Source organism: Microtus ochrogaster, chromosome 6 (assembly GCF_000317375.1).
Source record: "Microtus ochrogaster isolate Prairie Vole_2 chromosome 6, MicOch1.0, whole genome shotgun sequence".
Taxonomy (NCBI): Eukaryota; Metazoa; Chordata; class Mammalia; order Rodentia; family Cricetidae; genus Microtus; species Microtus ochrogaster.
The window spans coordinates 67489608-67517000 of NC_022013.1; the positions used below are offsets into that span (position 1 = coordinate 67489608).

Sequence of the window (27393 nt, forward strand, 5' to 3'; positions counted from 1 at the left end):
CAGAAAGATTTCTATAGACACACAGAGCTGTATATTCCGTCCACCTCCTGGGGAAGATGTGCACTGGGGCATGGGCCTAGGGTCCAGTGAAGCCAAGTCACATTCCTAGAAAGTGGCTGCCTTGCAGATACCAGCCTCATGACTGTAGCCTTTCAGATGGTTTGTCTCTAAACAAACAGACAAGGAAAAAAAAAACACCATGCAGAATATATTGGGCCCCGAAAGTAATAGCCGAGAAAAGAACTAAAGAGATATTTAGCTTCTGGGTATCTTTTTTTATTATGACAAATGTCAGTCAGCTTGTGGTGGTGCCACAAATAGATGAAATTTAGGAATGCATACTGAAGAAACACCGCTATAAAGAACACCGACTTCAGTTTGTGACTAAGTTCTGAGTGCAGGGACTCTTGGGACTCCCTGACCTGTAAGAAGAAAGGTCAAGTGCTATAATGTCATAGGTGTATGGCTCACTGTTAGTTTGTTCTGGTGTGTTTACGTCAGCTCTCGCCATGACAGAGAATTTCCGATGACAAACTGAAATAGTTGTGTAAAGGGATCTCTGATGTTTTGTTTTATTTACGATCTATCCCAGCTGTAGGCATTCAGATGAAACTCGAATTCTTCCAGAGGAAGTTCTGGACTGCCAGCAGACAGGTAAGTGCTCCCTGGCATCCCGCAGCATTAGCCGCGCTGTTGGTGCACAGGTGTCTCTGGATGGGGAGCTGGTTCCGGCAGGGCCAGATTTCTGGTGAACGTTGGTGAAATGGATTGCCGGCTCCTCAGAGTACCATTCATTCCCAGTACAGATCAGGCTGCCCAGTATTCAACAGAAATGGAGAAATGGCAACCACTAAGTTGCTTCTACCTGCCCAGTTATAAATGGTAGAAGTGTATTTCCAACGAAAATGGAATCAGCATACAAAAAGCAAGCGAGCAATTCCATATTTAATGTGCAATATTCACAATATGGAATAAACCTAGAGACCCAACAAAGGATGGATGAGTAAGGAGCTTATCATTTCTTAAATTATGATATGATAGGAAACTACAAACTAAGAACATAAACAAGAGTTTCCTTTTAAAGTCATTGAGAAATAGTTTTAAATTAAATAATGACATAATTATATCTTTTGTTACCAAAAGATCTGAGATCTTTAGGAGATATCATCAGTGTTGAATGACAACATAATTTAGAGGTGTGGAAAAGAGCCAGCCCTCCCCACATTGTGTCTTTGATACTATGATTCTGAATTGTGCGCACTCCAGAGAGTACAGCCAAGTCTCATCTAGAAACATTCCCTTAGGATGAAACCTGGTACTTACATCACAGGCCATGACCTCCATAGCAGCCGTATCAAATGCTGGGATGACCCAGTAATATGGCTCCTTGCTTCCTTCCCCCACAGTGTGCCTCCCTGGATGGCAGATGCTCCATTAGCTGCGATGATGAGGTAAGGTGGCCTCCTGGCCATGGTCCTAGCCAAAGGGGAGTGTTAAACGGTGCATTCTGACAGAAGGAATGCTGCAGTGAATAGAGCCAGGTCTGACACATCACTCTGGGCCAGCCTCCAGACACACACACACACACACACACACACACACACACAGAGAGAGAGAGAGAGAGAGAGAGAGAGAGAGAGAGAGAGAGAGAGAGGACATTTGTTTCATCCCCCTATCCCCAATTAAATTAAACATAGTTTGGTTCTGAGAGCCAGAGAAATACATTTTCGATATTTCCTGGACTGTGGTATTGGAATGCTGGTGTTCTATTTACAGGAAGTAATATACATTACTCCCACTTAAAGATCGCAGGAGAGCCTACAGTTTTGTCTCCATGCCTAATCTTCTTCCCACCATCAGAACCCTAGGTGAACTAGGTAGAGCTACTGGCTCTTTTTACAGGCAAGAAATCAAAGATGAAGCAGGCCAAGGTGGTGTACGGCTGTAATCCCAGAACCCATCCAAGAGATGGTGGCAGGAGGGGCATACTGAGTTCAACGTCAGCCTGGTGTAGTAAGAAGGCCGCTAGTTAGTTCCCTGCTGCTTAGCCCCAAACTAATCACACAGAAACTGTATTATTTAAACCACTTCTTGGTCCCTTAGCTCTAGCTTCTTCTTGGCTAACTCTTACATATTAATTCAACCCATTATATTAATTTATATTATTTTTATTAATTGCCATATGGCTGTGGCTTACCGGCTAAAGTTCGGGTGTCTCTCTCTGGTGGGGCTACATGGCTTCTCTCTGACTCTGCCTCCTTTCTCCCAGCATTCAGTTTAGGGTTCCCCATCACTACCTAGCTCTGCTATAGGCCCCAAAGTAGTTCCTTTATTAAACAATGATATTCACAGCATACAGAGGGGAAACCCACATCAGACAGGTCTGCGGAGAAAGATCCTGGCCAGCTGGGACCATGTCATGAGACCCTGGCAGAAAGAAAGGGCTTGGCCATGGGATTAAAGGAGTGGAAGGAAAGAAAATGAGCAAAAAGCCAGTGAGATAAATGATTGGTTTGGTATATTTTTGTATAATTAGTGAGCTGTAAATGTAGAGCTGAAAACTCTGGACTCACAGTTTTTCACTCAAACATGCCATGCCATTTCTACCTAAGATTATTCCATCTTTCCCCCTTCCCCTGCCTTCCCTTGGAGGTAGGAATTTGAATCACTTGGGTCAGCAATGGAAGAAATTAATGTGTCACAGTCTTAAACCTGTCCATTGGGCTGAATCACGGTGGCCCTTCTGCTTCTGCTTAGGTTGCCTCTCCTTCTCTCTGCTTCAGCTAAACATCAATCAATCCCTCAACTAAACTTTATAATCAGATATTTACAGGTCCTTCTTGTTACCCCAAGGATCTCAGGAACGTTTACCAAACATAATTCCAACCCCGAAAATATAGGCTAGGAGTAGAGTTTTAAATAGTAGGCAAATGGAAAACAAGAGCATCATTATAAAAGGGAGTCCAGGAATGAGTTAGAACAACAACAGCAAAAGGTTTGATTCCCAGAGGTCTAGCGGCCAGCTTAAAAGAAAAACTGTTACCATAACACTGTCATTGTATGAGTCACCATATCCGCAGAGCAAAAGCCGGTCTGCCATGTTCCCAGCAGAATTCCAACTTTTTCTGACCATCCGATCATAACTAATTTCCCCCGAGGAATGATCAACACACCTTTTCAGTAAACTTGGGGATAACTTTCACATGGTAGGCATGAGGGCTTAGAGTTCCCCTCTGCCTTTAAGACACCTCACCATGTTAGGACCAGATGTTGTCTCCATCCTCTGCCTCCCTGGAGTGCTCAGATGGCACTAAAGGGTGTGTCGCAGACTACAGGGGGATTGCTGCAAATCCAAGCTGCAGTAAGAGAAAGGAGAACAGTTAGTTCACTAGCTGGATGGAAGGATGGATGCTTGTTTGGAAACTTGTTCAGATGAAAGTGTGTTTGGCTGCACATTGGCAGAGTTGTTTAAATGGGTCATGAACACAAGAGGTGGTATTTTTTCTTTACCGCTCACACCGCCTAGGTGTATTCCCTATATAAAAACAAGTGAAGGCAGAGCTTCACCTGAGTGTGGAAAGATCCGCTGTGCTGATTGCCTCCTGACTGCTAGTGTGGGTGGTAGGTGGTGTAGCATGGTGTTTAAAGCTACAAGCCACAGAGTTAAACTGTTGCCATTCTAACTAGGGCTCCGAAACGTAGCAATGTGACCTCAAGCAATTTTCCAAGCATTTCTTTGCCCCTGCTTCTTCAACCAGATGGTGGGTGTAGAAATATCCAGAGCTGCAGTGAAGAATGCATGGGAAGGTAGGAACGACTCTGCCGTATCTCCTAGAAAAGGTACACACTCACTGCTGCTAGCCGTCAACCAGAAACGTGCCCCAAACTCTTTTTCCGGTAGAGTGGTGACTCACCTGGGCCTGGAGTCCCAAGTGACAATGGCACACACACTAAGGCACAACAAACACGGGCTACAATGCCTTTATTAGTACCAAGCTCATTCTCTCATGCCTACGAGAGATACCCATGTCCTGAAGGGTCACATACTTTGTAAAGTAAGCCTTAAATTGACCCCACCCCTTGTGTTAGGTATATTGAGTCTGATGTTCATGGCCCACCCTACACTTTGAGCTTTTCTTTCATTTTGCTTCTGGCTCTTAAGTTTTGGCTCTAGGCAACCAATTCATATCACTTTAAATGGGAAAGCTAGCCCTGACTTCCCACTTCGACCTAGTGCCATTTTTTTTCACAAAAATGCTCTTTTTGTGACTTTTAATTTGACCAATGGAGGCTATCTTATGTCCTTTCTCTTCCCCAGTTGGCCTTAAATCATAAAATCCCATATTAAAATTAACTTCAAGGCTCATTCTGAAGCCATGATTCTGTCTGTGCCACCACACTGAGAATGGTCCACTTTCTTAGACCGCTCAGACACACAGTGACTAAGGGACCCTACATCTTCTTTGTCTCCCCATCAGTACACTCTGGGCCCCACAAGCGTGTGCTGTCAGGGTGGCTGGGGTATGTGGACAGACATATTTATACCTTGTAGGAGGGCATCTTAGGTTGCGAGGAAGTGCTGTAAGCATGTGATTGGCAGGACCCAGTCATGGGAATGAGGAAGAGTTCTAAGGAGCTCCAGTCCACAGAGGGTGAATGCCCACTTCAGAGCCTTTGGAAGAACTCTTCAGGAATGGACACATTCCCTCATGAGATGTTGACTAGGTCCTTCTTGGGAGGAAGTACCTGGCTGACCTCAAAGGGAGGAGTAGAAAGACTACTTCCATGGTACTTTTTGGGTAGGAGGAGAGATACACATACGATTTTACCAGCCAAGACATATGCTGTGGAGAGCTTGACACAGCAGTCAGACTGATATTCAAATTAATAGAAGATGGAGAAAGGAAGGACATTTGGAAATGATGTCCAATGCATGAGAAAGGATGTACAGGCAGATAATAGTCCTTTCAAGGACACCAGGCTTACAAAGAAGGTATGGTTGACACTGAGGACAGAAAGACCATGCTTACCTCCTGTTTCTATACCCAGCAGTACAGTGACTTTTTGCCCACTCACCTGTCCATCATCCCCAGCACTTATGGACAGCACCAGTACTCTGCAGAGACAGAGGAGGGTTAATGGCTGCGCTGTGAGAAGTCAAAATCTTCATCATCAGTGTAGCTCTATGCTTCTTCCAAAGAGACAGAGATTGGTGCGGGCTATGAATCACCGAGACTTTTTGAGTATTGGTAGGAATGTCCTCTGGTATATGAAAAATGCCTTGAATGAAGACAGAGATGAACAGGGCTACATTCAAGCAACCGGATCCCTCCATATCTGGAGACAACCAAGATGCTGAGTTTGTAGGTCAGAGGATTGTTCAATAGCTAGTATGAGAAGGGTCATAGATGAACCCTACCAGACATGACTTTGGGGGTTACCCCTTTTCAAGTGGTGATTTTAAATGATTGTTTCTCCTTTTCTTTCTACCTCTGTATGTCTGTATATCCTCTCTCTCCTTCTCTCTCTCTCTCTCTCTCTCTCTCTCTCTCTCTCTCTCTCTCTCTCTCTCTCTGAAGGCCTTGGTTGATGTCAGAATCAGAAATCATCTTGGCTTGATCCTCTGCTTAATTCACTGAGGCATGGCCTCTCAACCAAACTTTGGGCTCATTGATATAGACGGTATCCCAAGCCAGCTCTATCTGTAGCTCCCCCTCTGTCTCTGCCTTGTGAGGCTGGAATTATAGAAGAGCTTCCATGCCTACCCAGCATTTACTTAGCTTCTGGGGAATCTGAGTTCCCCTCCTCATCCATGTAAAGCAAGCACTTTAACCACCGTGCCTTCTCCACAGCCCAGAATTTGGTTTCTTGATTTGATAGTTGGTCTATAATGAGAAGACACAACAAGTATTGGGGAAGGCAAGGCAGCCAACTTCACAGTGACACCGTGGGAATCCGACTGGGGGACCTGGAGAAAAAAGTCCTGAGGAATGATACTTCCCTGGGCTGGAGACTCAGGAATCCAGGCCTCCCCCTCAGATACAAGATCTTTCTTTCTCTCTCTGTCTGTCTGTCTGTCTGTCTGTCTGTCTCTCTCTCTCTCTCTCTCTTTCACACACACACACACAAAATCAAAACTGCAATGCTACACAGTGCTGAGTTCTTAAGTGAATTCCACCAGTCAAAACAAACAGAAGGCATCTTCCAAAGCAAACAGCAGGAAGCCCCACCCCAACCCCGGGACCTCCTATTAGGAACTGTGCCAGGCTTCTCTTTCTGATAAACTGTAACACTGTGGCATGTGGATGCTCAGAAAAGGAGGAATGGTAGGTAACCAGTCTTCACTGGTGTGTGGATATTATACATTCTGTAATTGAAGGTCTTGCTAGTCACCAGCCTTCCTTCACATGGGCATCCTGTCCCACACGGGCCTTCTCTCTCCCCCACGGATTTGCAGTAGCTGCCTTTCCACTTCCTAGAACCCCCAGGTATTGTTCAAGGTCACACCGATAGCAACGGTGAGAGCCTTTGCTTCCAAAGCTGGTATCTCAGCCAGGCTTGCTATTGCCTTCCAGAGAGCACTGAAATTGGCACTATGCCTTCTCACTCCCCATCAGCCTTTCCTTCCAACCTGCAGCTTCTCGGTTCCCACACAAGGATTTTCTGGTGTATAAGCTGGGTGTGTGCCTCAGTCAACTTGAATCAACTTCTCGGAGCAATACTGAATCAGCAAATCATTGCAGAAAGGTTAAAACAAACAAACCAACAAAGCCTTCTTTTTGTCCCTCGCTCTCCTTTTTTCTGACTCCACACTTGAAGACCGGCCTCATCCTGCCACATCCAACATGCCTGGGGAGAACATATTACCCCGCGTCTCAGAATCTGAAGCTCTGGATCTCCCCAAGCCTTCGTTCTGTTAGTAGACCCTTGGGGACACAGTGACTTGCAGATAGCTCCTAAGATACCAGGGTTCATTTAGGGGGAGTGGCATGAAGAGGTTAAGCTAAGGAGATATTCCTAGTTCTTTTCGCTGGAAAGGCAATTGAACCATATTTACCATAAAATGACTGATCAGACCTGATGGTGGATAATTTCATCCTGGCCGTTTCCCACACCTAGCACTGGATGCTCTCTTTCCAAGTGTGCACTCCAGGCTACTGTACCCATTGGCTATAATTTAACTCACGGCTGTTTAGAGAGGATTTTTAGGGGGTCATATGGTCACCAAAATTGCCTTTCAGCATTTACAGGTAGACAGCATAGCACTCAAAATGCAATAATACCTACCAGATCCAATGGCCTAGGTCTCCATCAACGAGCAATACCACTGAGCAACTCAGCATTCTGCTTCTGGTCTGTGACTTCCTTGGTGATTGGTCAGCCCCACTGTTGACAGTACTTGCTTCTTGCTGAATGAGGTACCCAGACATTTTTATACTCGGCAGAACTTTGAAATTCAAACTTGACCGTGAACCAGTTCAACAAGGCATGTCCTCTGCTGCCAGCTCCTATCCTGGTGTCCTCACAGAACCGGGAAAGGGTACACCTAAAAATGGTAACAGGATACGTGGTCCAAGGAGGAAACATTCATGTCCTCCTGGAGCCCTTGTTCTCGGTACAGAGGAAACGGATGTGCCCAGCAGTATACACCAGCTGGAGTGTAGCAAGCAGTATGTGATGTGCTGGGACATCCTGGTTCTCCTTTCTGTCCCTATCTGGTAGGATGTAGACTAAATCTGACCTTGGTCAGAGCATCAGCTAGTGCTTTTGAGAATTCTAGCCTGCCTTTGGCTTGTTTGTGTTAAGCAGGATGATTAAGCAGGACCCGAGGCCCTAACTATGTCTTCCCAAAGGGGGACAAGCCAGCCAGTAGTAGGAAGCAAAGGTCTGAGGTCACAGAATCCTGGGTTCACATCCCATGTGCTCATTTGTGTGACTCTGAGCCTTGGCTTTCTTCTCTGTCCAAAGGGGACCTTTCTTTTCCTGGCCATCATCTAAATGTCATCTTATATGAGGAGAACTTGCCTTTCCTCTTCTTTCTCTTCTTCCCCTGCCACTTCTGCAGTTTTCCTCCTTGTCTTTATAACCATAATTTGTGTGTGTGTGTGTGTGTGTGTGTGTGTGTGTGTGTGTAGTAATCTCTTCACCAAGGCTTGCCATTCCTCACTTTGTGACTTGTTCATTTTTGTAAAATAAAATTTTTAAAGTGGCCAGGCAGTGGGGGGGGCACATACCTGTAATCCCAGCACTCAGGAAGCAGAAGCAGGTGGATCTCTGTGAGTTTGAAGCCAGCCTGGTCTACAGAGTGAGTCCAAGGACAGTCAAAGCTATACAGGGAAACCATGTCTTGAAAAAACCAAAAGGGGAAAACAATTAAAGTGGAAGATAGCTGGGGAAATGACTCGGTGGGTAAGAAAACTTACTGTGCAATTATGAAGATCTGAGTTCAAATCTCAGCACCCAAGTCAGAAGCGAAGCAGGGGGTCATGATAGAGACAGGCTGGAGCTTCCTAGCCCACCATCCTAGACAGCACAGTGAGCCACTGATTCTGTGAGACCTGTCTCAAGGCAGAGTAGTGCCGTCCGCTGGCTTCAGTACACATGCGCATGCCCCATACAAATATGCCACATACCACAGACACTAAATTAAAAAGCAGCTCTCCCCTCAGGTGTAGAACTCTCACTCTGTGTGGTCTGCCTCAGTAGAGAGTAGGGCTTTGGGAGGAACATGTCACATACCTAAGATGCTAGTGTCCCCGTGTCACACCTCTTCCCAGCCAACACTGGCCACTGTGAGGACAACAGAAAGCCAGATTGGCAAGAGCAGATGTGTTGATCTGACAACAAGATTTAGTGAGGACTTGTTCTGAGGAAGAATTATGGACATATGTTTATTTTAAAAAAATTGAGTATAGCTGCAACTCTATTTTCCAAAGAAACAAAGTAGGGGATGGGGCCAGTGTGCTAACGGGGTCTCTGTTAGTCCCATTCTTTGGAAAGCAGTGTCTTTGGAAGCATTTCCATGCCTCCTCTACGGTGATAGGTTTTTTTTTTCCTGACCCATCATGGAGTCCACAGGAAACTGAGGCAGAGACTATGAGAGCGTCAACTGTCTGTGCACTTGGGCAGAGATGCCTGATGGGTAAATGAATATGGAATTCAGTTCTGGAATCAGTAAACATTACCTAACTGAATGGCATGGGCTAAGTGCTTTGGGGATGTGTGCATCTGCAAAATGAGCATCATAATGTTGGAATCAGTCAGGACGTGGACCCAATGTTAGCAGAGCTGTCTGTCACTCACAGCCAATAATCCCAGTGCGGGTGTTCAGAATAACGTTCTACAGCACTGGGCATGCGAAAGCACAGACAATAGTCACAGTGCACCCAGAGCACTGAACTATAACTCAGGTGATCTGCAAACAAATTCCAGCTACATTTAATAATAAATCTACATAAAGCTCGTGGCTACCATCTCAGAAGTACAGCTTCAGGAGACTGCTTCCTTTATGATGCCTGCTGAGCAGGCCTAGAGTGATTATGATCCTTGGCAAGATGGAGGTCGTGTTCCTAAAGCCAAGAGCTTCTGCCGACGGCAAGAGTCTGAAGAGGCAGGGAGCCTCCGTCTGACCCCTTGCAGAAAGCCAAGCTCTGCCATTCATCTAAACATCTAACCCTGCTTTAATTCCAGAACTCTGGAGGCAGAGACAGGCGGATCTCTGTGAGTTTGAGGCCAGCCTGGTCTGCAAAGCAAGTTCCAGTACATCCAGGGCTACACAAAGAAATCCTGTCTTGAAAAAAAAAACCCAAAATAACAACAACAACACAAAAACAAACTAAACAAAACAGAGCTCTCGCTGTGCTTTCGCGTCCTGTGCACATGCCAGGACTGAGCAGCCCAGAGAAGAAGTATAAGCCAGGTCACTCTGACTTCTTCACTGCTGTTCTTTCATGTCTGGCAAAACCGACCCTGTGCCTAGGCCAATGTCCCAGCACATACCAGTCTGGTGGTGGCCTGGAGCTAAGCGGAATTTAGCTCAGGGTAAAGATATGTTACAAATTAAATGTTGCTATCGGTGTGTAAAGCTGCAATAAATAGAAACCGAGTTGCATCAAGGATGGAATTAAGCCTTAAGTTTGAACTCCACAGAACTGTAATTAAATCTTTGCCTGTAGCAAGCCATTCAGGGGAGATTAAAGGAGCGTGGGGGAAGTAGGGGTTTGTTTGCCTTACCTTGCTCCCCCACAATTTATAAGTCTGAGCTACCAAAAGCTAGCGACCCTGCCCCCTCATCCAGCTCCCAATTAAAAACACAGTTTGAAAACTTTTTAGGAGGCCTGAGGGGCCCCTTTTACAGAAGGCTGCCCCTTCCCCCATGCCTCCGTCCATGAACAAATTAAAAAGTATTACCTGGTCCCCTGATGGCCCCCGAGCTGACACGGTGTTTTCATTAATACATCATTAGAGTACCGACATTGTGCTGGCATTTGGATTTCCAAATGGCCGGCACTGCTGCCGCTACAAATAAAGGCCTGAGGGTCTCTGAACACTTCCTTCCCAGGAAATAGGTCTTCTAGAGGGAACACAGAAGACAAGCTTCATCGTTTTCTGTGGGTATCCATTGTATCCCAAACCTTGACGTCTGAGGTCGTTTCTCTTAGTTTGTTTCATTGTCTCAACTTCCTTAGTTTTGCAGCGTCAACCCTGGGGTTACTTTAACCATGACCTAAACTCCCAGAACCAGCAAGTATTCTAAATTCCCTGAATTCAACTGCCCTCCTCCCTCACAAAAGAGGGGAGGGTTCGTTTCTCCGAGTCTGGAAATACGTCATTTTGTGTAAAAGCCTGTCTGAGGCCTGAAGGTGAAATGTGCTTTTTGCTTTTCTAGACTGTGAACTGTTACCTCATAGACAATAATGGATTCATTCTGGTGTCTGAAGACTACATGCAGGTGAGTGAAGACGCCCTCCCCAGCTCCATGAAAGTGGACCAGATGGCTCTTGGGCCAGGATGGGGACAAACTCTGGAGTTACGATGGGAGATGATGGTCTATAAGTAAGAGGCAATAACAGATCCTACACCTCGTTTCTCTCAATCACAGCCTACTTTCTCAGGCACTCTCAGAGTGTACTTTTACCACCTGGTGGGGAGCTGGTAGGGAGGCAGAGCCCAGCTCTGCTCCGGTATTCCTAAATGCTAAACTTACTGAATTCTCTGCCTCAGAGTTGTCTGAGCTACAAAAGAAATTTTGCCGGGGGGTCTGGGGTGACAGCTCAGTGGGTAGAGCCTTTGCTTGAGTTCAAATCCCGAGAATCCATGTAAAGCTGGGTGCCACTATGCGCATCTGAAGTCAAAGTGCTCCTTTGGTAAGATGGGTAGCAGAGACAGGAAAGTCCTGGAAGTTTAGACATGTGACCAACAAAGAATGACAGTTTGGACAAGGTGAAAGGCAGTTATCAATACCCAAGGTTGTCCTCCGTTTTCAATACCTATGCTGTGGCACATGCAGGCACCCATATTATGTATGGATAGATGGATGGATGGATGGATGGATGGATGGATGGATGGATGGATGGATGGATGGATAGATGGATAGATGATAGAGATAGAAATATATACTTTAAAACATGTGCATGCATGTGTTTATGAACACATATTCATACAATACTCACACATGTGCATGTACATACACACATACAGAGGCATTTACATACAATGTGGATTTTTAAGACAAATTTTTGCCTGAAGAGTAGAGGTGCTTTCAAGAGTTGAGACAGCTTTGAGGTGATGGTTTTCTTCCTTCTAATATTTAACCTTCATGCACACCCCCATATACACATGAACTTTCTTTAAAATTGTCTGAAACCCTTTCAGGAGTCAACTTATGTGATAGGTCCGTTTGTGCTCAATGAATTAGTTCATTGTTTTCCAACATGGCTCTGTAAGATCTGAGCACTCTGTTCATTTAGAAATGGTAACTTCGGAAAATGGGGAACTGGATTCCCTTTCTGCCCGTCTCTCTAAGTGTTTAAACGTATGCTAGATTCCTAATGCTACAGTCTCAGTGGTGAGAATCAGGGGCCATTGGACCATTAGTGGATGCGAGGAAGGAAAAATGAGCCTATGAAACAAGGCCTGTGTCTGAGACAACTGGAAAGTCTGTCAGCCTGCAGTGGTAACATGTCCATTTAACTCAGAGGAACATGGGGATAGCGACGAACCTATGGGGCCAGAACACAGAGTCCTTACTTGAGAGGAGTTCTGGCCTTGTCCCAAGCCACCCACACAGGACTGAGGTAAAACTTGGTTATGGACTCAGGAGGGATGGAATGCCTTCTTCCCACAGTAAACCCTGGCCTGGCCAGAAACCTGAGAGAAAACTATGGCTCCTGCAGGAAACCGGCCCTTCCTGGAAGAGGGAGGCCGCCAGCCTGTTCAGTTCGGGCTTGTTTGATGTTGTCTGGCTTCCTCCACCCCAATTAGGATAATTCTTCTCCATCTGACAGCCAGTCCCACCGACACTGGTGTATTTACACACATGAAATAAAATGCCCTTCTTGCTCGCAGTGGGGATACATGCCCACAGAACATGTGCGCGTTTCCGAAGTCTCTTGAGTGGAAAAGGAAGTGCTTGATATTCATTAAGAGAAATGTTTCCTTCCTCCTCCTTTCCTTCCTCAGTATTTGTACTGAGTTTGAAAACACACACACACACACACACACACACACACACACACACACACACACACACACACACCTCACGGCTTATAAACCCCAGAAAGTCTGATGAAGGTCACTAAGCTAAATGCAATGGAATTATGGTTTGGTTAACACCTTGTTCAAGGAACAAATATGATTTCCCTCTTACTGCATTGCCACCTTCCTCCCCTCACAAGCTATATACCCAGAATAGAGATGGAGCTTTTCTACTGTCCTACGCCGCCTCATTCCAGGATGCTGGCAGAAGGAAGGCTGCAAGCCTTTGCGCTCTATAGGGCTTATGCCCTCACCCATGGGACACTTCTCTCTTAGTGATTCCAGAAGGCTGGAGAGCATTCAGGGGGATGTAAACCATTCGTTCTACCATGCAAAGTTGGTAAATCTCATCACAGCAAAAATTAGATATGCCAAAGCTTTAGGATAGCAATGGCCTGAAGACAGCCCCCAGGCATAGGGCTAGGCCCGAAGACAGCCCCCAGGCATAGGGCTAGGCCCGAAGACAGCCCCCAGGCATAGGGCTAGGCCTGAAGACAGCCCCCAGGCATAGGGCTAAGCCTGAAGACAGCCCCCAGGCATAGGGCTAGGCCTTTAGAGGTACAATTAGATGCACTGTACCCCGGGAGCCAGGCAGTCTTATTCCTAGTAACTAGATTAACAACCTACAGGCAAAATGAGTACATTCTTCAGAATATGATTTTGAGAAGGGATGGATTGTGAAAACTTTATAGGTCTTAGGAAGGGGCCCCTTCTATTTTCCTAAGCCGATCATCCCGGCATTATAAATCATTGTTTGTAGCACAGCTTATGGAGCACTTCCAGGAACTCATTTTTGTCTATATGCACTAGCATTTTAATCAGAAGAGATTATTGTCCAGATTGTGTACACACGTGTGTTTTAATTTCTGCATTGAGCACCTGTTAAGTAACATCCCCCATGTATGGTGGAGACTTCCCATCTGCTCACTGGTTTTCTTACCACACAGATACTCGGACTGTTACAGCCATCCCCATTTATCTGCAACAGAAGTCCCAAAAGCCTGCCTCTGATTTGTCAGTTCCTACATACGTGGAATTCATGCGCGCGCGTACACACACACACACACACACACACACACACACACGCACACACGTGTCAGTCTGCCTGCCTTTCTTCTCTGCTATATGGGTGTGCGCTATCTCTTCCCTTGCTCACACGTCTCCTTGTCTTCCTGCAGACTGGAGACTTCTTTGGTGAGGTAGAAGGAGCTGTGATGAACAAGTTGTTAGCCATGGGCTCCTTTAAAAGGTAAGGACTGGGTGGTGCTCTCAGTTTACCGGAGTCAAACAAACAAAGGCCAGATAGAGTGGCGCGGGGTTGATCCTAGAGCCGACCCTGCTTGTTTTCACGGTTCAGAACTTTGCACTGAGATTTCACACTTTGCACGGGTGTGGTCTTTCAGTTGTAGCTCATCACAAGTTTTCCATCTACTCGGCATGGCGGTCATCGGAGGCCAGTACTGGAACAGGATTCAGCACAGCCAGTTGGTTCCATCACCAGTAAAGAGAGAAAAAGCTCCTGCCTGAGCAGAAAGGCTGAGTGCATTTGTCTCACAAGCCAGGGCCACTCCCTAGAAGTTGAGGGTTCAGGAATGGAGGGTAATATTTTCGAGACTTACTGATACAATCTTGGAAACTCAAGGAAAGTTATCTCAACCTTCTCCTGACTAAGGGCCATTGATGTGCACTGGTGGAGACATGGATGTTGCTGAGTTTCCTAGCGAATGAGTCCCATTAGTTAGACTGTCGCCCTGGGTAGAGGTTGGGAAGGGCAGCTTCCCCTTAGCCCCGTGAACCTCAAGGCTATACTAGCCATGTTTCTGGGGAGACCAGGGCCTGTAAGGAATGCCTTGGATGGTATCAGGAACTCTCCTAGGAGTTGTTTCTGGTCTTGGCCTACCAGACAGAACAAGGGCCTTTGAAGTTGAGCTTTCATGGATATGTTTGAGGCTCTTAGGTATGTAATAGCAGGAAGTGCCGGGATGCTGCTGCAGCTCTCCTGTGAGATCCATGGCTCCTTCTTGAGTTCTGTGGCTGAGTGGTAAGGAAGCGCTAGATCAGGAAACCAAATGTCAACAAGAGCAACTGAGCCCGTGCTAGGAGCAGGGAATTAAAGGGTGAAGCAGCATTTGAAACTCCGTGGCTTATTTGCACCAGAGAGGGTATGGGAAGAAGAGGAAATATGCTCTACAGAGTGGCAGGAGGCCAGCATTTCTGCCCTCTGTGATGCACACAGCTTGGAGCCTGACTGAAGCAGAGATGCGCTCATGTCTAACTCCAGCTCAGCGACTCAAGGCTGTTTGTCTTTGGCAGGAGTCCCTCTGACCTGGGTCTGGTTTTGAGCTAGTTTGCACTTTTCTGTGACTTTTGCAAGTTTCCTAAAGCAGCTCCTGGATGGTCAGCCATTGAGGTCCAGCATTTCCTGCCTGCCTTTCTATCACTGTGTACATTTATTTGTGTAAGGCCAACCTGTGTTTCAACTCTGGGGGGCAGGAGACACAAGATGAAGAATAATCACGCATGTGTTTCTCATTTAAAAGTATGTTTTTCAACTCCTTTAACAACTACCCCCCTCCTTTCTTGGATGCTTGTTTTAAATTGGTGGGAGAAAGAGAAAAGTTATAATGGAATTTGAAGGGTTTGGTCTTCTCCTTGATGTGGGCTAAGTATGGTTGGCATGAGTCTGCAACTTGCTTTTATTGTCACACTAGCCGACATCTTTGAGAAAAAGGAAGGGCTACAGGCCTGGCTGAGTTAGGACAGCAACTGCCGCCTTCTAGATGCTGTGTGACAAGTCCCATGTGCCTCTTCAGAGGGCCCCTCCCTGGGGCCAGCTGAACAACGAGGAGACAGGTTTTGGAATCACACAGACTAAGGTCAAAGGCAGGTTCCAACATTTTTACTCGCTGTACAACTTAGGCAATGTCAACTCACTTCACCAAGCTTGAGTTCTTGGTGTGGAACATGAAGATGATTAGTAATTCCTTCCAAGTGTGGCCGGCGGAGGTGGTGAGATAAACACGAAGTTCTCAACCCAGGCCTAGTGTCTACTCAGGGCTCAGTAGCTGCTAGCTGCTGCTGGGATGACGGTCATTGACCCTGGCTCAGCCTTGGCTTTGCTGGCTATGCGGCTCCGGTTGCTGTCCCCTGTCTGGCACCTGCCGATGGCTCTCGAGCACTGTAGTCCTTGCAGACAAATGCAGGGGCCATGCTCTTCCCTCACTCCTTCTTTTCTGAAGGAATAAGACTGACAGCACTCCATTCAGGAAAGCTGTGGATTTCAGAAACAGCAGAAGGGTGTAGCCTTCCGAGCCTCTGGGACAGAAAACCCCCTGCTAAGCCAAATCATGCTCACAGAGAGGCGCACTTGCTTTGGAGGCATGATCTACGCTGGTAGGACCAAGGGCAGTGCACCCACCTCACTCTCTTTTCAGTACCTTGGATATTGTTGCCGGCACGAAGAGTTTCCTTTTGATTAGCCTCTATTATTTAAGGAGTATCATCCCTGAGAGACAAGGTCATCTCCAGCAGAGAGCTGGAAGACAAACACCTTGCAGCCCTCCACATCGGGTTAGTTCCTGGTTGGACCTTGCAACTCTTCCATCTGGGCAGCAATGCAGACTAGAATTGTCTAGATTCAACTTCAACAAATGAAGCAGCACCTAGGAAAGCGCAGAAGACTCCCAGGGTGTGTGTGAGGGGTGTTCCAGAGATGTTATTGAGGGGCTGACCTAGCTGGTGGATTCGTCCATTGATTGATTCCTAACGGGTACCATGATTAACAGCCGCTAACAAGTAGGAAGATGGAGCAAGCAGGTCACTGGGGGCGTGTCTCTTGGAGTTCTATCTTGCCCTGGCCCCTTTCTGTGTTCCTTTACTTTGCTTCCTGGCTCTCCTAGTGTCAGCTTCTCTACTCCACCATGCCTTCCCCATCATGATAGACTGAACTTTCTGAAGCCATGAACCATAATCAATCCTTCATCCATTAACTTTCTGTTCTCAGTATTTTCCACCGCAATGCGAAAGTGTGATGATACACTTACCTGAAAGGTAGTGGGACTTCGCTCTCACTGTCCGGCCTGCTCCCATGGTGGCCCAGTGGTAATTGTATATGGAATTGTGATCACAAGGAAATAGCACTCATGTTGAGGTCTATGATTTCTTGGCTCTTTGATTCTTGTGAACAATTAAACTGCTCACAAGATGTGTAATACAGTTCCGCAGCAGCTCGTGAAACCCTTGAAGGGCAAAACTCCTTGTTATTAGTCAATTTAGCTGAGTCTTTGACCTCAATCTGTCCTACCAGCTTCCCTATGGCCTAGGGGCCAAGAGCCAAGAACAGATAGATGCATCAATAATATTGGGAAAAGGAAAGAAAAAGAAAATGATCATCTTTGCTTTTCCCACATACCTACCACAGCTTAGCTGGGTCAAACCACCATCTACCTCCTCTCTCTCTCTCCCTCTCTCTCTCCCTCTCCTTCCTTCCTTCCTTCCTTCCTTCCTTCCTTCCTTCCTTCCTTCCTTCCTTTCGTCTACCTTTCTTCTTTCCATCCATTAATCCACCCACCCACCTAACCATCCATTCATCCATCCACCCTCCCACCCATCCTTCCACCCACCTGTGTGTCCACCATCCATCCACCCACCCACCCATCCTTTCTCCTTTCTTCTTGCCCTCGTTCCTCTCCTCTCCCTTTCTTCCTTCTTCCTCCCTTCTTCCCTTTCCCCTCTGTCATTTCACACTGTAGCTCAGCCTGGCCTTGAAGCCTCAGCCTTCAAAGTGCTGAGATTATGCATAAGTATCACTCTGTCCCACACAGAGCCCTGCTCTTTAAACCTTAGAACAACTTCATGGAACAGGACCAGTTCCTCAGTAGCAGGACCAAGAGCGACCCAGAGATGTGGGACTTTTGTTCGGGCCTTTGTAGACCTTAGTCAGCAGTGACTTTAAACAAGTGTGAGTCTTCATAAGGGTAGGAATTTTGATGATTCAGTCTCCAGGCCCATGGGGCCAGTCTCAGGGATAAACATACCACAGACTTATTCTACAGATGGAGATGATAAGGCTTGGAGAGACCAAGAACTCAGCCCAAGTCTCTGTGGCAGAGCTGGATTCCAACATCCTGTAGGGTGGACAAGGCAAGCCTTCTCTGCCCTCTGCCCTTGACCTATCTACAGTGGTGCTGTGCAAGTCTAGTGGGGGGTGGGGAGGGAGGAAGGTGTTGACTCAGCGGTATCTTATCGGGAGAGCAGAAGTTGACAGCTGGGAGCTCAGGTGAAGGATGAGATCAATCAGTTGAGATTTTCAAATCCTTAGACCCACCATGCCCACAGGCTGCACTTCTTTTTTCTTATCTTTCACTCTATGCCAGGTCAGCTTTCTATGTTCCAGAGAACTTCAAATACTTCTTTGTTCTTATCGTTGGTAATGCAGGGGCTCCCTGACTGGTAACTCAGAGAATTTCTCGTGCTGGCTGTTTTCTTTTCCACTCATGATCCTGTCTAGTCAAAAGCCATGATCCTGCATTTCTCAGAATGCATACCCTGTGTTTCTCTGTCATCAGCCATGACCTTACCCATTTTTGCAACTACACTAGAATTCATGGCTCTCTTCCCATTTTCTACCTGTAGATATTCCAATCCAACTGATCAAATATTCATGAAGAAATAGATAATCGTCAGGTGTAGGAAAAGGTTGAAGGTTCTTTGTTGTTTGTTTGTTTGTCCTTCCTTAGTGCTGACATTATAGGCAGGATGTACTGTAGCTAGAAGTTTCTCCATCCTGCTGGTCCCCCTGGATTTGTTTTTCTCAGCCTGCCTGTTCCAGAAGCCACTCAAAGAAAACATTCTATCATCTGTCTTAATTTTGTGGGTCTAAAGTTCATATTTATCTTTTATTACAACCAAGGAAAACTATGTCTATAACTATCTGTCTTCAACTCCATCAAAGACCCAGAAGGATATATAACATTACCTAAGTAAACAGGAAGTATTTTGTAAGCAACTTCCAAAGTTCTAGAAATGACAGAGACATATTGCTGCCTGGACAATCACCCAGAATTCTTTTGTAATGTTGGGGCATCCATCTTCAGTCTACAGGCCCATAGTATCTGGCAAACTTTTTAGTGAAGCAGGAAATTTGAAGATCTATTCTGCCTTGTACTGACAAAGTACATCAGTTGCTTTCTTCTGTGTCCTGAAAAGAGTCTGGCAGTTTCCTCTGTGAAGCAGGAACCCTGAAGGACTGTCCTGTCTATGGAAAATTTAGCAGTCACTTTTCTGTGGGTCTTGCATGTCCAGTTCATACAGCATACCAACAAGCAGTCCAGGCAAGAGCAGTTTCTTTCCCAAATGACTAGTCTTGTCACATTGAAGACAAATTCCATAACAAGATTCTTCAATGCCCATCAACCTCTCTGAAGTAATTGGTGCTGCCAGAGCAGACATGTCTCACTGTTGAGAAAAGTCTAAGTTCTTAAAAGCTTTTAAATGCCATATTACCTAGGTCTTTGAAGTGTTAAAGATTATGTATCTAACTGAAATATATCTTTGTATATCTAGAAAACCTAATTAGCATGACTAAAAGTTTGATTATTATGTATGATTATTTTTAATCTTATTTCTTAATTATATGTTATATTTTTATTGTTTTTACTGAACTATATATTTTTCTCCACTTCCCTCTCTACCTCTACCTTCCCCTTCTACTCTCTCCCATGGCTCCCAATTTACTTAGGAGATTTTTCTACTTCCATGTACATGAGATCCATGTATGTCTTTCTTAGAGTCTATTTTTTTTTTTTTTTTGCTTTATGTCTGAAAGCCACTAATGAGTGAGTACATATGATAATTGTCTTTCTGGGTCTGGGTTAGCTCACTCAAAATATCATATTGATGTTTTCTAGATCCATTCATTTGCCCAAAAATTTCAAGATGTCATTATTTTTTCTGCTGTATAGTACACTATTGTGTAAATATACCATATTTTCCTTATCCATTCTACAGTAGAGGGGCAGTTAGGTTTTTTCCAGGTTCTGGCTATGACAAACAATGCTGCTATGAATATAGTTGAGAACATGTCCTTGTGGCACATTGAGCATCCTTTGGGTATATACCCAAATATGGTATTATTGGGTCTTGAGAAAGGTTGTTTCCTAATTTTCTGAGAAATTGCCATACAGATATCCAAAGGGGCTGTACCAGCTTCCACTCCCACCAGCAATGCAGAAGTGTTCCCTTTATCCCACATCCTCTCCAGCATAAGTTGTCATCAGTGCTTCTAATCTTGGCCAGTCTTACAGTTGTAAGATAGAATCTCAGAGTTGTTTTGATTTGCATTCCTCTGCTGGCTAAGGATGAGATACTAGTGTAAAGTATTCATTTTCTCCCCTTTGTTTTAGAAAGAGATTGACTATGACCATTAACCATTTATTTCCAACCCCTTTTAAATGAAAGTAAACATTTATAAACAATTACTTTGGGAATTTGGACATAGTTTTCTCCAAACTAATTCCTGCTGTTTGTTGGGTTAATTATATTTTGGATTCATGGAGTTCTTTCAGAGGGTCATGTTCCATCAAACCTCATTAGCCTGAAAGAAATCCACAGGTTCCCATCCTCTGTGAAAACAAAATCAGAGCCTCTTTTCCAAAGTAACATATCCATAGACTCAAATTTTGAAGTCAAGATACCTTTAAAATAAATATGCTGGTTTAGTTTAGCAGACTCCAGAATCAAATGTTTCTCTGCAGTCATCCCCCACCCCAGAAAAAAAAAGCCCTAAATATGTTTACCAAGAATGCTTTGTAATTGAAATCACCGTTCTAGGTGGTGCCACATTCAGGTAGAATAAGGCCCTTCCTCCCTCTGGCTTTGGGAGAGCTAGGATTTTCCAAATCTTCAATGATCCCATTACCTTTCAACCTATGACCCAGCCTTGGAATTGAGCAAGTGACAGAGAAGTATGTTATGGTTGAATGGCTGTTCTCCTTTCGTACTGACTGTCCTACTAAAGTCTGTAGCTCCTGTAATGAACATAATATAATGGCTTCTTGGCTTCCTGTTGACCTGGCCACTTCCACAGAAGTAGGCTTTGTCAAGGGTAGCATTGGATGGAACAAGGAGACCAATCATCCTGAAACAAGTGTGTTTCAGGGCCCAACTTTCTGGAATGCAGAAACATGAAGATTCCAACAGACCACTCTGTCGTAGCATGAGGCAGTATCATGATGTTAAGCTGTTTGGTGTCTTTTGGGAGGACAACACCCAACTCCCCCAATGAATCACACACAGAGCCTTAGTCTCAGTTATACATGTCCAGCCTTATCTTGGCTTGTTTTTGCCCACTTTTCTTAACTAATTATCCCACTTACCCTTTGGCTTTAGGTTGTCCCATTCTCTTCTGTAAATCTTACTCCACGGTAAGTATAGCTGTGTAGCTGCATGCCTGGCCCCTTCTGTCCTCTTCCTTCTCTGACTACTTCTCCTCCTAACCCCTTCTCCCCGTTTTCTCTGCCTGCCACTCCAGCCCCATCTTTTATCCTGCCTCGGTATTGGCCATTCAGCTCTTTATTAGACTTTCAGGTGTTCTAGACAGGCAAAGCATCACAGCGTCACAGAGTTAAACAAATGCAACATAAACAAAAGTAACACACCTTAAAATAATATTCCCAACACCTCTCTATAAACCTCACAAGCTGCTGCAAGAATGACTGCCTTGGTCTTTCTTGGCTGGGTAACCAGCCTTATCCTCTAGGAAGGGATGTCACGTGACTGTCCTTTCTTAATTCCCATAACACTCCCAAGGGAGAGACTTGCACTTCATTTGAAAAAAGCAGAGCTAAAAAAGAGAGGCTCTAGATTTTAGTATCTTGTAAGTTCACCCATAGGAATGCGTGGGACTAATGGAATTTGAGCTCAGAATATGTTCTTCTGGTCTCTGCTGGTCTTTTGTCATGGATATTTTCCCCCAGAAGTTATTTTTGTTGATATTATTCATTTATTTTACCTTTATGCATACTCTGTCTCAAGAGCTAGAGGATATTTAGAGTATTCCTTTGAGGACCTTGTGTTAGTCAGTGGAAGTCCAGGACAACAGCTGTATTTCCTTCGCTGGCTTTGAAACACAATGCCCATGCCAGCCACTGTCTCTGCAGTCCAGGTTGGCAGAAAGAGATTCGTCAGGTGCACAAAAGTTCAAAAGACCAAGTTGGTTGTTTCTTCCCTAAAATTTGCTTTAGTAAATTACCCGTTTTTTTATTTTTTTTTTTAAAGCAGCCTCCCTTGCAATACCTCTGCTCAAATGGATGGTTTCATTATGCTTCCAAGGTATCTGGGCAAAGTAAACCAAGAAAAACCTGGGCACTGCTCATCAATGGGGTAGGCCCTGGGAGACTAACTCTGCCTCCTCCACACCTGCTCTAATCCACGTGGCTCTTCTGAAGAGTGGACCCAATTTCCAAAGATCTCTGCTTTGTAAAATCCTCAAGGAGTCGTCAGCGGCTTTGTCTGATACCGAACTCAGTATTTCGAGAGACTCTCAGTGGGGCAATGGGACTATAGAAGGTGAGGCCTGGATGGAGGAAGCGAGCCATCTGAATCATGCCTTAGGAAGATAGATCTTAGCCCAGCCCTTTCCTGGTATTCTCAGCCTCTTGGAAGTCCTGATGTGGGCAGCTTTCCCCCGTGATACCCTTGTACCTTGCCATGGGTCCAAAAGCAATAGCAGCAATAGCAGCAATAGCAACAGACCGTGTACAGAAGTCTCTGAAACTGTAATCTGAGATAAACATTTCCTCCTGTGGGGATATTTTGTTTGTGCTCTAACAAATAAAGCTTGCCTAGAGATCAGAGTGAGGAGCTAGTCACTAGTTAACCATAGAGGCCTGGCAGTGGTGGCCCATACCTTTAATCCCAGCACTTGGGACCTCATGCCTTTGATCCGAGTACTTGGAGGGCACTTACTTTTAATCCCAGCACTAGGGAGGTGGAGACAGGAAGGGATATGGCTGAGCAGAGAGAGGAATATAAGGCGGAGGAGACAGGAGCTCATCACATTAGTCTGAGGATTCCTGGATACGGGATCACCCATTCGTCCTGAGGATTTGGTAGAGGTAAAAACTAGTGTCTGGCTGCTCTGGTTCTCTGATTTCTCAGCATTAACCCCATATATCTGACTCAGGGCTTTTATTATTAAGACCAATTAGAATTCACGCTACATCCTCCTTTTTGTTGTGCCCAGTCCATGGGGACTCCAAAAGATCACCATGGAGACCGGCTCACCAAAATGCAAAAGCAAGGTTTATTATTGTAATTGCAGGCCAGCCCTGAACCTTGTCAGAGGTACCCCACCCTTCTAGAGAGCATTATTTAAAGGCAGAAACCAGGAAAGTTACATCAGCAGGGCTTGGGGTGACGGGTTGAATCCTGATTGGCTTGTGACTAGAGACTTTTCACAAATTTTTATTTTCGAACTTCACCCTCACCTGTTGCTTGTCAAGGTTTCTTATTGGCTGACCTTGTGGCGGGGTCATTCTGTGGTTATCTGTACTTTCCAGCTGCTACCCTGTTACTTTTGCCCCTAGCCATTTCTGAGAACTGGAATGGTTTATGGGAAATAGCTTACAGAAGACACAAGATGGAGGCAGAGGACAAAATGGAGGAACTTTGGTTCTTCACTTTTAACTGATCTCCTGGAGTACTTGTCTCTGTGATGAAAATTCTGCCTAATGTACATGGGAAGAATCTTGAGCATGGGTTGGCCTTCCTTCCTTAGTGTTAGCTTCCTACTCTAGTTAACGTTCCGTGCCCCTGGCACTGGGGGGAATGCCAATATTCCTTGGAGAAAATCGGAGCTTTGGTGGTTTGGATACCCTAAGCACCTGACAATGGAAGGTGTTGACTTCCTGCATTCCTAGCGAAGGCAATTGGCCATGTCCACACTGCTGCTGCCTCCTGGGCAAGCCAACAGCACACAGCTTACAAAGTGTGCTCGTCGGCTAAGGCTGCTGCTCAATGATCTGTGGTTAGCCAACTGGAAGGCAGCAGGGCCTGGGTGAGGTAAATTCCTGCTTCCCCCGTGAGTGCGCCTTGTGGAAATCACAGTGTCTTCCTGGGAGATGCTTCAGTGGGATGACGTGAAGATGGACCTGGGGGCAGGAGAGCCAACCCTTCCCTCCTTTAGAAATCCCCTGCTGGCATCTCCAGTGCCCTTGCCTATGAGAGCATCCCAGTGGAGTGCGCTTTCAAGTTCAAGAGAAAAAAAAATATTTGTGTTTGTTGTTTCAGGTCAGTTTTGCTTCTTAGAAGTTCAGATTTGAAATTGCTTAATTACACCCCGAGATGGGCCTCACAGCAAAGACTTTTCGCTCGCTCGAGCTTCTCTGTCTCTGCTTATAAATGCTAAGCTGTTTCAAGGTTGGGTTTTAGGCTAATAATTTAGCCTTGGCGTGGGGGGGGGGCACTGCCGTGATTATAGCCATGATTATAGGCAAGTTTCCTGGACTTGTGGCACATAGTAGATGTTTAATAAATGTTTGTCCCACAGTTGCTAAGCAGTCTAAATGAGCTCAGTTTTCCGATTTAAAGTAAACCTGCTAAGTCTTAGTAAAAAAAATATTACTTGTTTGGGATTTTTTTTCCCCTGGTGGATAAAAAGGACAGGAACAGCAAAATAAGTGTTAAAACGGCCAGGTACCCGGTCCAGGGTGCGCAGCAGGCTCTGCTCCTGCCGCTCCGGGCTGCTGCGTGGGATGCAGTGCTAGCCTCCACCCGAGTTTCAAAGAGCCCCATCCAGGGGGCGGGTTATCGCTAATGACAAGGTCTCAGGCTGTGGACAACCATGCCGGAGTGGTCTGGTGATGAAGTCATGGGAATTAAGGCATGTTATCTGTCATGAGGTTAAATTCCCAGCGCTGAGCTCCATGGGGCTAGGCACTGTTCTCGGGGCTTATTTTAGAGCTGAATGGAAGCAGGCAATTATCTTGTTCTTCGACTATAATCAGCAGAGCAGGATGCAGGTAGCCGCAAAGTAGAGTTATTTAAAACAGAAAAAAAAAAAAAGAAAGAAAAAAGAAAAGAAAAAAATCAATTCCAAAAGAGCAATAATCTGAAAGTCTCTTCTTTTTGCAACATCTGGTTAAGGCTGTCAACGTGTGGAGAAGCCTGGGAGGGTTGACTCACTGACCTCTCCCGGAACGGTAGTATCAGGCACCACCCTCTCCGATCCTTTTGCAATGAGCGGCAGGTGCTCAGGCCCGGAAGCTTCCCCACAGTGATTCATTTCACCCTCAGAGTATCAGCTGGGGTCCCTGGAAAAGTTCCAGGGAGAATCCCCAGCTTCCAGCCATCTGTCAGTCAGGGGGTTACCATGGTTACCACTAGCCAGCTGGCCTTGTGAGCCAGCTGGTTTATTCTGCGTTGGGGTGGGGGCGAGACTGCTCAATTGCCCCTCAGCTGGAAGCACAAAACGATCCCAGACTTTGGTTCTGAGAACCTGTCTTGGGCAGCGTTTGTTTGGAGAGTCCAGAGGGAGCCTGTCAATGGATACAGGTGTGGCGCTGTGCATTTCCGAGACTCAGAACTTATCTCTGAGAAGAAGGCAGAGGGAAGTGGATTCAAAAAAGCTCTCAGCTCTTCCTAGCTCTCTCACTGGTGATCTATGTGGACTTGGACTTGTTAGGCTGGGTGAGACTTGCTTTGCACTTCTGGCAAATGGGCAATGTGCTTTGAAGATTATGGCCACTATCTAGAATCCACCCAACAACTGCCACCGTCCTCAGCTCAGCGTGCAGGGCCGGAAGTTACTCAAGCATGTTCCCCTCACCCCAGCTTCAGAGGGTGCCCTGAACTGCAGTAACAGATATGGTTGCTAGCCAGTGAACTGTTCATCCTCTGCCCAGCTGATTGCAGTCTGGGCCTAGACTTCACCAAGGGTAGTGTGTGGCTCATTCAAGATCTTTGTTTCTATTTCCATAAACAAAGCTGCTTGTTTGCAAGAAAAAAAAGGGGGGGTCAGCATAGGGAAGACTGTTTCTGATGCAAAGAGGCACCCAGGACTGCATGGGCTATTGTGTCTCCGCTGCCTTGTGCTTATTGTACCACCCCTGTGTGCCACTCATTGGAGCTGACCTCTATTATGGTCGGAGGTGGCCAGTTTTGTTTTTGGCACCCATATGTGGATCTGTTCTGTCTCCCACGAGTTGTTCCAAGAAGGTCTGTACATGATGTCTTGGGGTTCACTTAGGTGAGATCGTCATCAAGCAGTAATCCACGCATTTGCCTTGGAAAGAATTCCTTTTCCGTGATCTATCCTGTGCCAGGGGCTAGGGTTGTGAGGGAGTTGAGAGGTGGGTACCACGTCCTACTGGCCTCACAGAATGGTAGTATTGAATCCTCTCAAAGCATAACAGTAAGTGCACTCAGCGTTAAGCAATGGCCCTTCTAGAAAGGAATTCTTGTAAGGAGAATTCTCCACTGACATGTAGAATTAGATGTGCTAAGGTATTTGAAATCTTTTTGTCTCAGGCTGGACTTTGGTCGTCTCTTCTTTGAAATTGGCGGGGGGGGGGGGGCACTGAAGGTCAGATGGGGACCCATGTCTCTGACCACTGCTTCTGAGAATGAGATGAAATACATGTTCATTTTTTTTTAAAAAAATAATTTTATAAGAATTGTCAACTGGGAAACAAAACACCTCAGACAAACTATTTAATGTTTCTGGGGCTGACAGCAATACTCTTCTCAACAATGGAAACAAAATATCCACATTCGGGTCTCATAAACTATGCTGCTTCAGACAAGGATGCCTGGAGTGCTGGAGTAGTAACACTGAAGGAACTGTAGCCAGTGAGACACTGGGTTCCCCTCCCACGACTTCAGGTTTTGACTCATCCTGTTCTGTTTCCTAGTGCATGGGAAAGTGGTCTTGCCATTTTGTAACCTAAAGTGGCACTTGCTGGGTCTCATCTAAAACACAGATATATCCAGGGACCTGATTTCAATCAGTATAACCCAGGGAGTACAGTGGCCATGCAAACTGTCCCTATTTTGAACTAAAGTGGAGAACTCGTCGTTAGGTCTTTTTTTAAATCTCCCTGTATTCTTCCAAACACCTTCATTCATTCCCTTTGTTAGCTCCTGGTGATGAGACCTGACAGCTCATGGTCCCTTCACTGCTCTGCTCTAACCCTGTGACTGTCAGGCTTCTTTCTGTTTGTGACAGTCACACACAACACTAGTGACCTCTCACCTCCCTGGCCCTAACCATTATGTGGTACCTATGGGTTTTCATTTCCTGAAGCCTCTTTCTCTTCCCCTGTAGAATCACCCTGTATGACTACCAAGCCATGTGTAGAGCTAACAAGGAGAGCAGCGACAGTGCCCACGGACTGCTGGATGTAAGTACAAAGCTGCTACCCAGGTAGTAACTGGGGGCTTCTGCTGCCTTGGGGGAATGTGGCCCAGACTGCAGGGTAATCAAATGCGCCAGCCGTATTCAAAAACTAAGCATGTTTAAAGGTATTTCCTGACTTCACTCACTAAGAACTGCTTCTGTTTTAAACCCAGATCCAGGGATTATATAAGTGAAAATCGGGTCAAGGTCTTAGGTAGATTAATGAACAGTCCCCCCCCCCT

The 27393-nt window shown here is 45.7% G+C and overlaps 1 protein-coding gene across 2 annotated transcripts in view; it reads left to right on the top strand.

The window, feature by feature from the left end:
• Window positions 1–27393, top strand: part of Cacna2d3 (calcium voltage-gated channel auxiliary subunit alpha2delta 3) — an 833716-nt gene that overhangs the window by 746837 nt on the left and 59486 nt on the right. For both annotated transcript variants that reach the window (XM_005348768.3, XM_005348769.3), the window contains 5 exons: window positions 593–654; window positions 1407–1451; window positions 10889–10951; window positions 13935–14005; window positions 27080–27155. In XM_005348768.3, the coding sequence (XP_005348825.1) occupies window positions 593–654; window positions 1407–1451; window positions 10889–10951; window positions 13935–14005; window positions 27080–27155 (317 nt within the window). The remainder of the gene's footprint in view (window positions 1–592; window positions 655–1406; window positions 1452–10888; window positions 10952–13934; window positions 14006–27079; window positions 27156–27393) is intronic.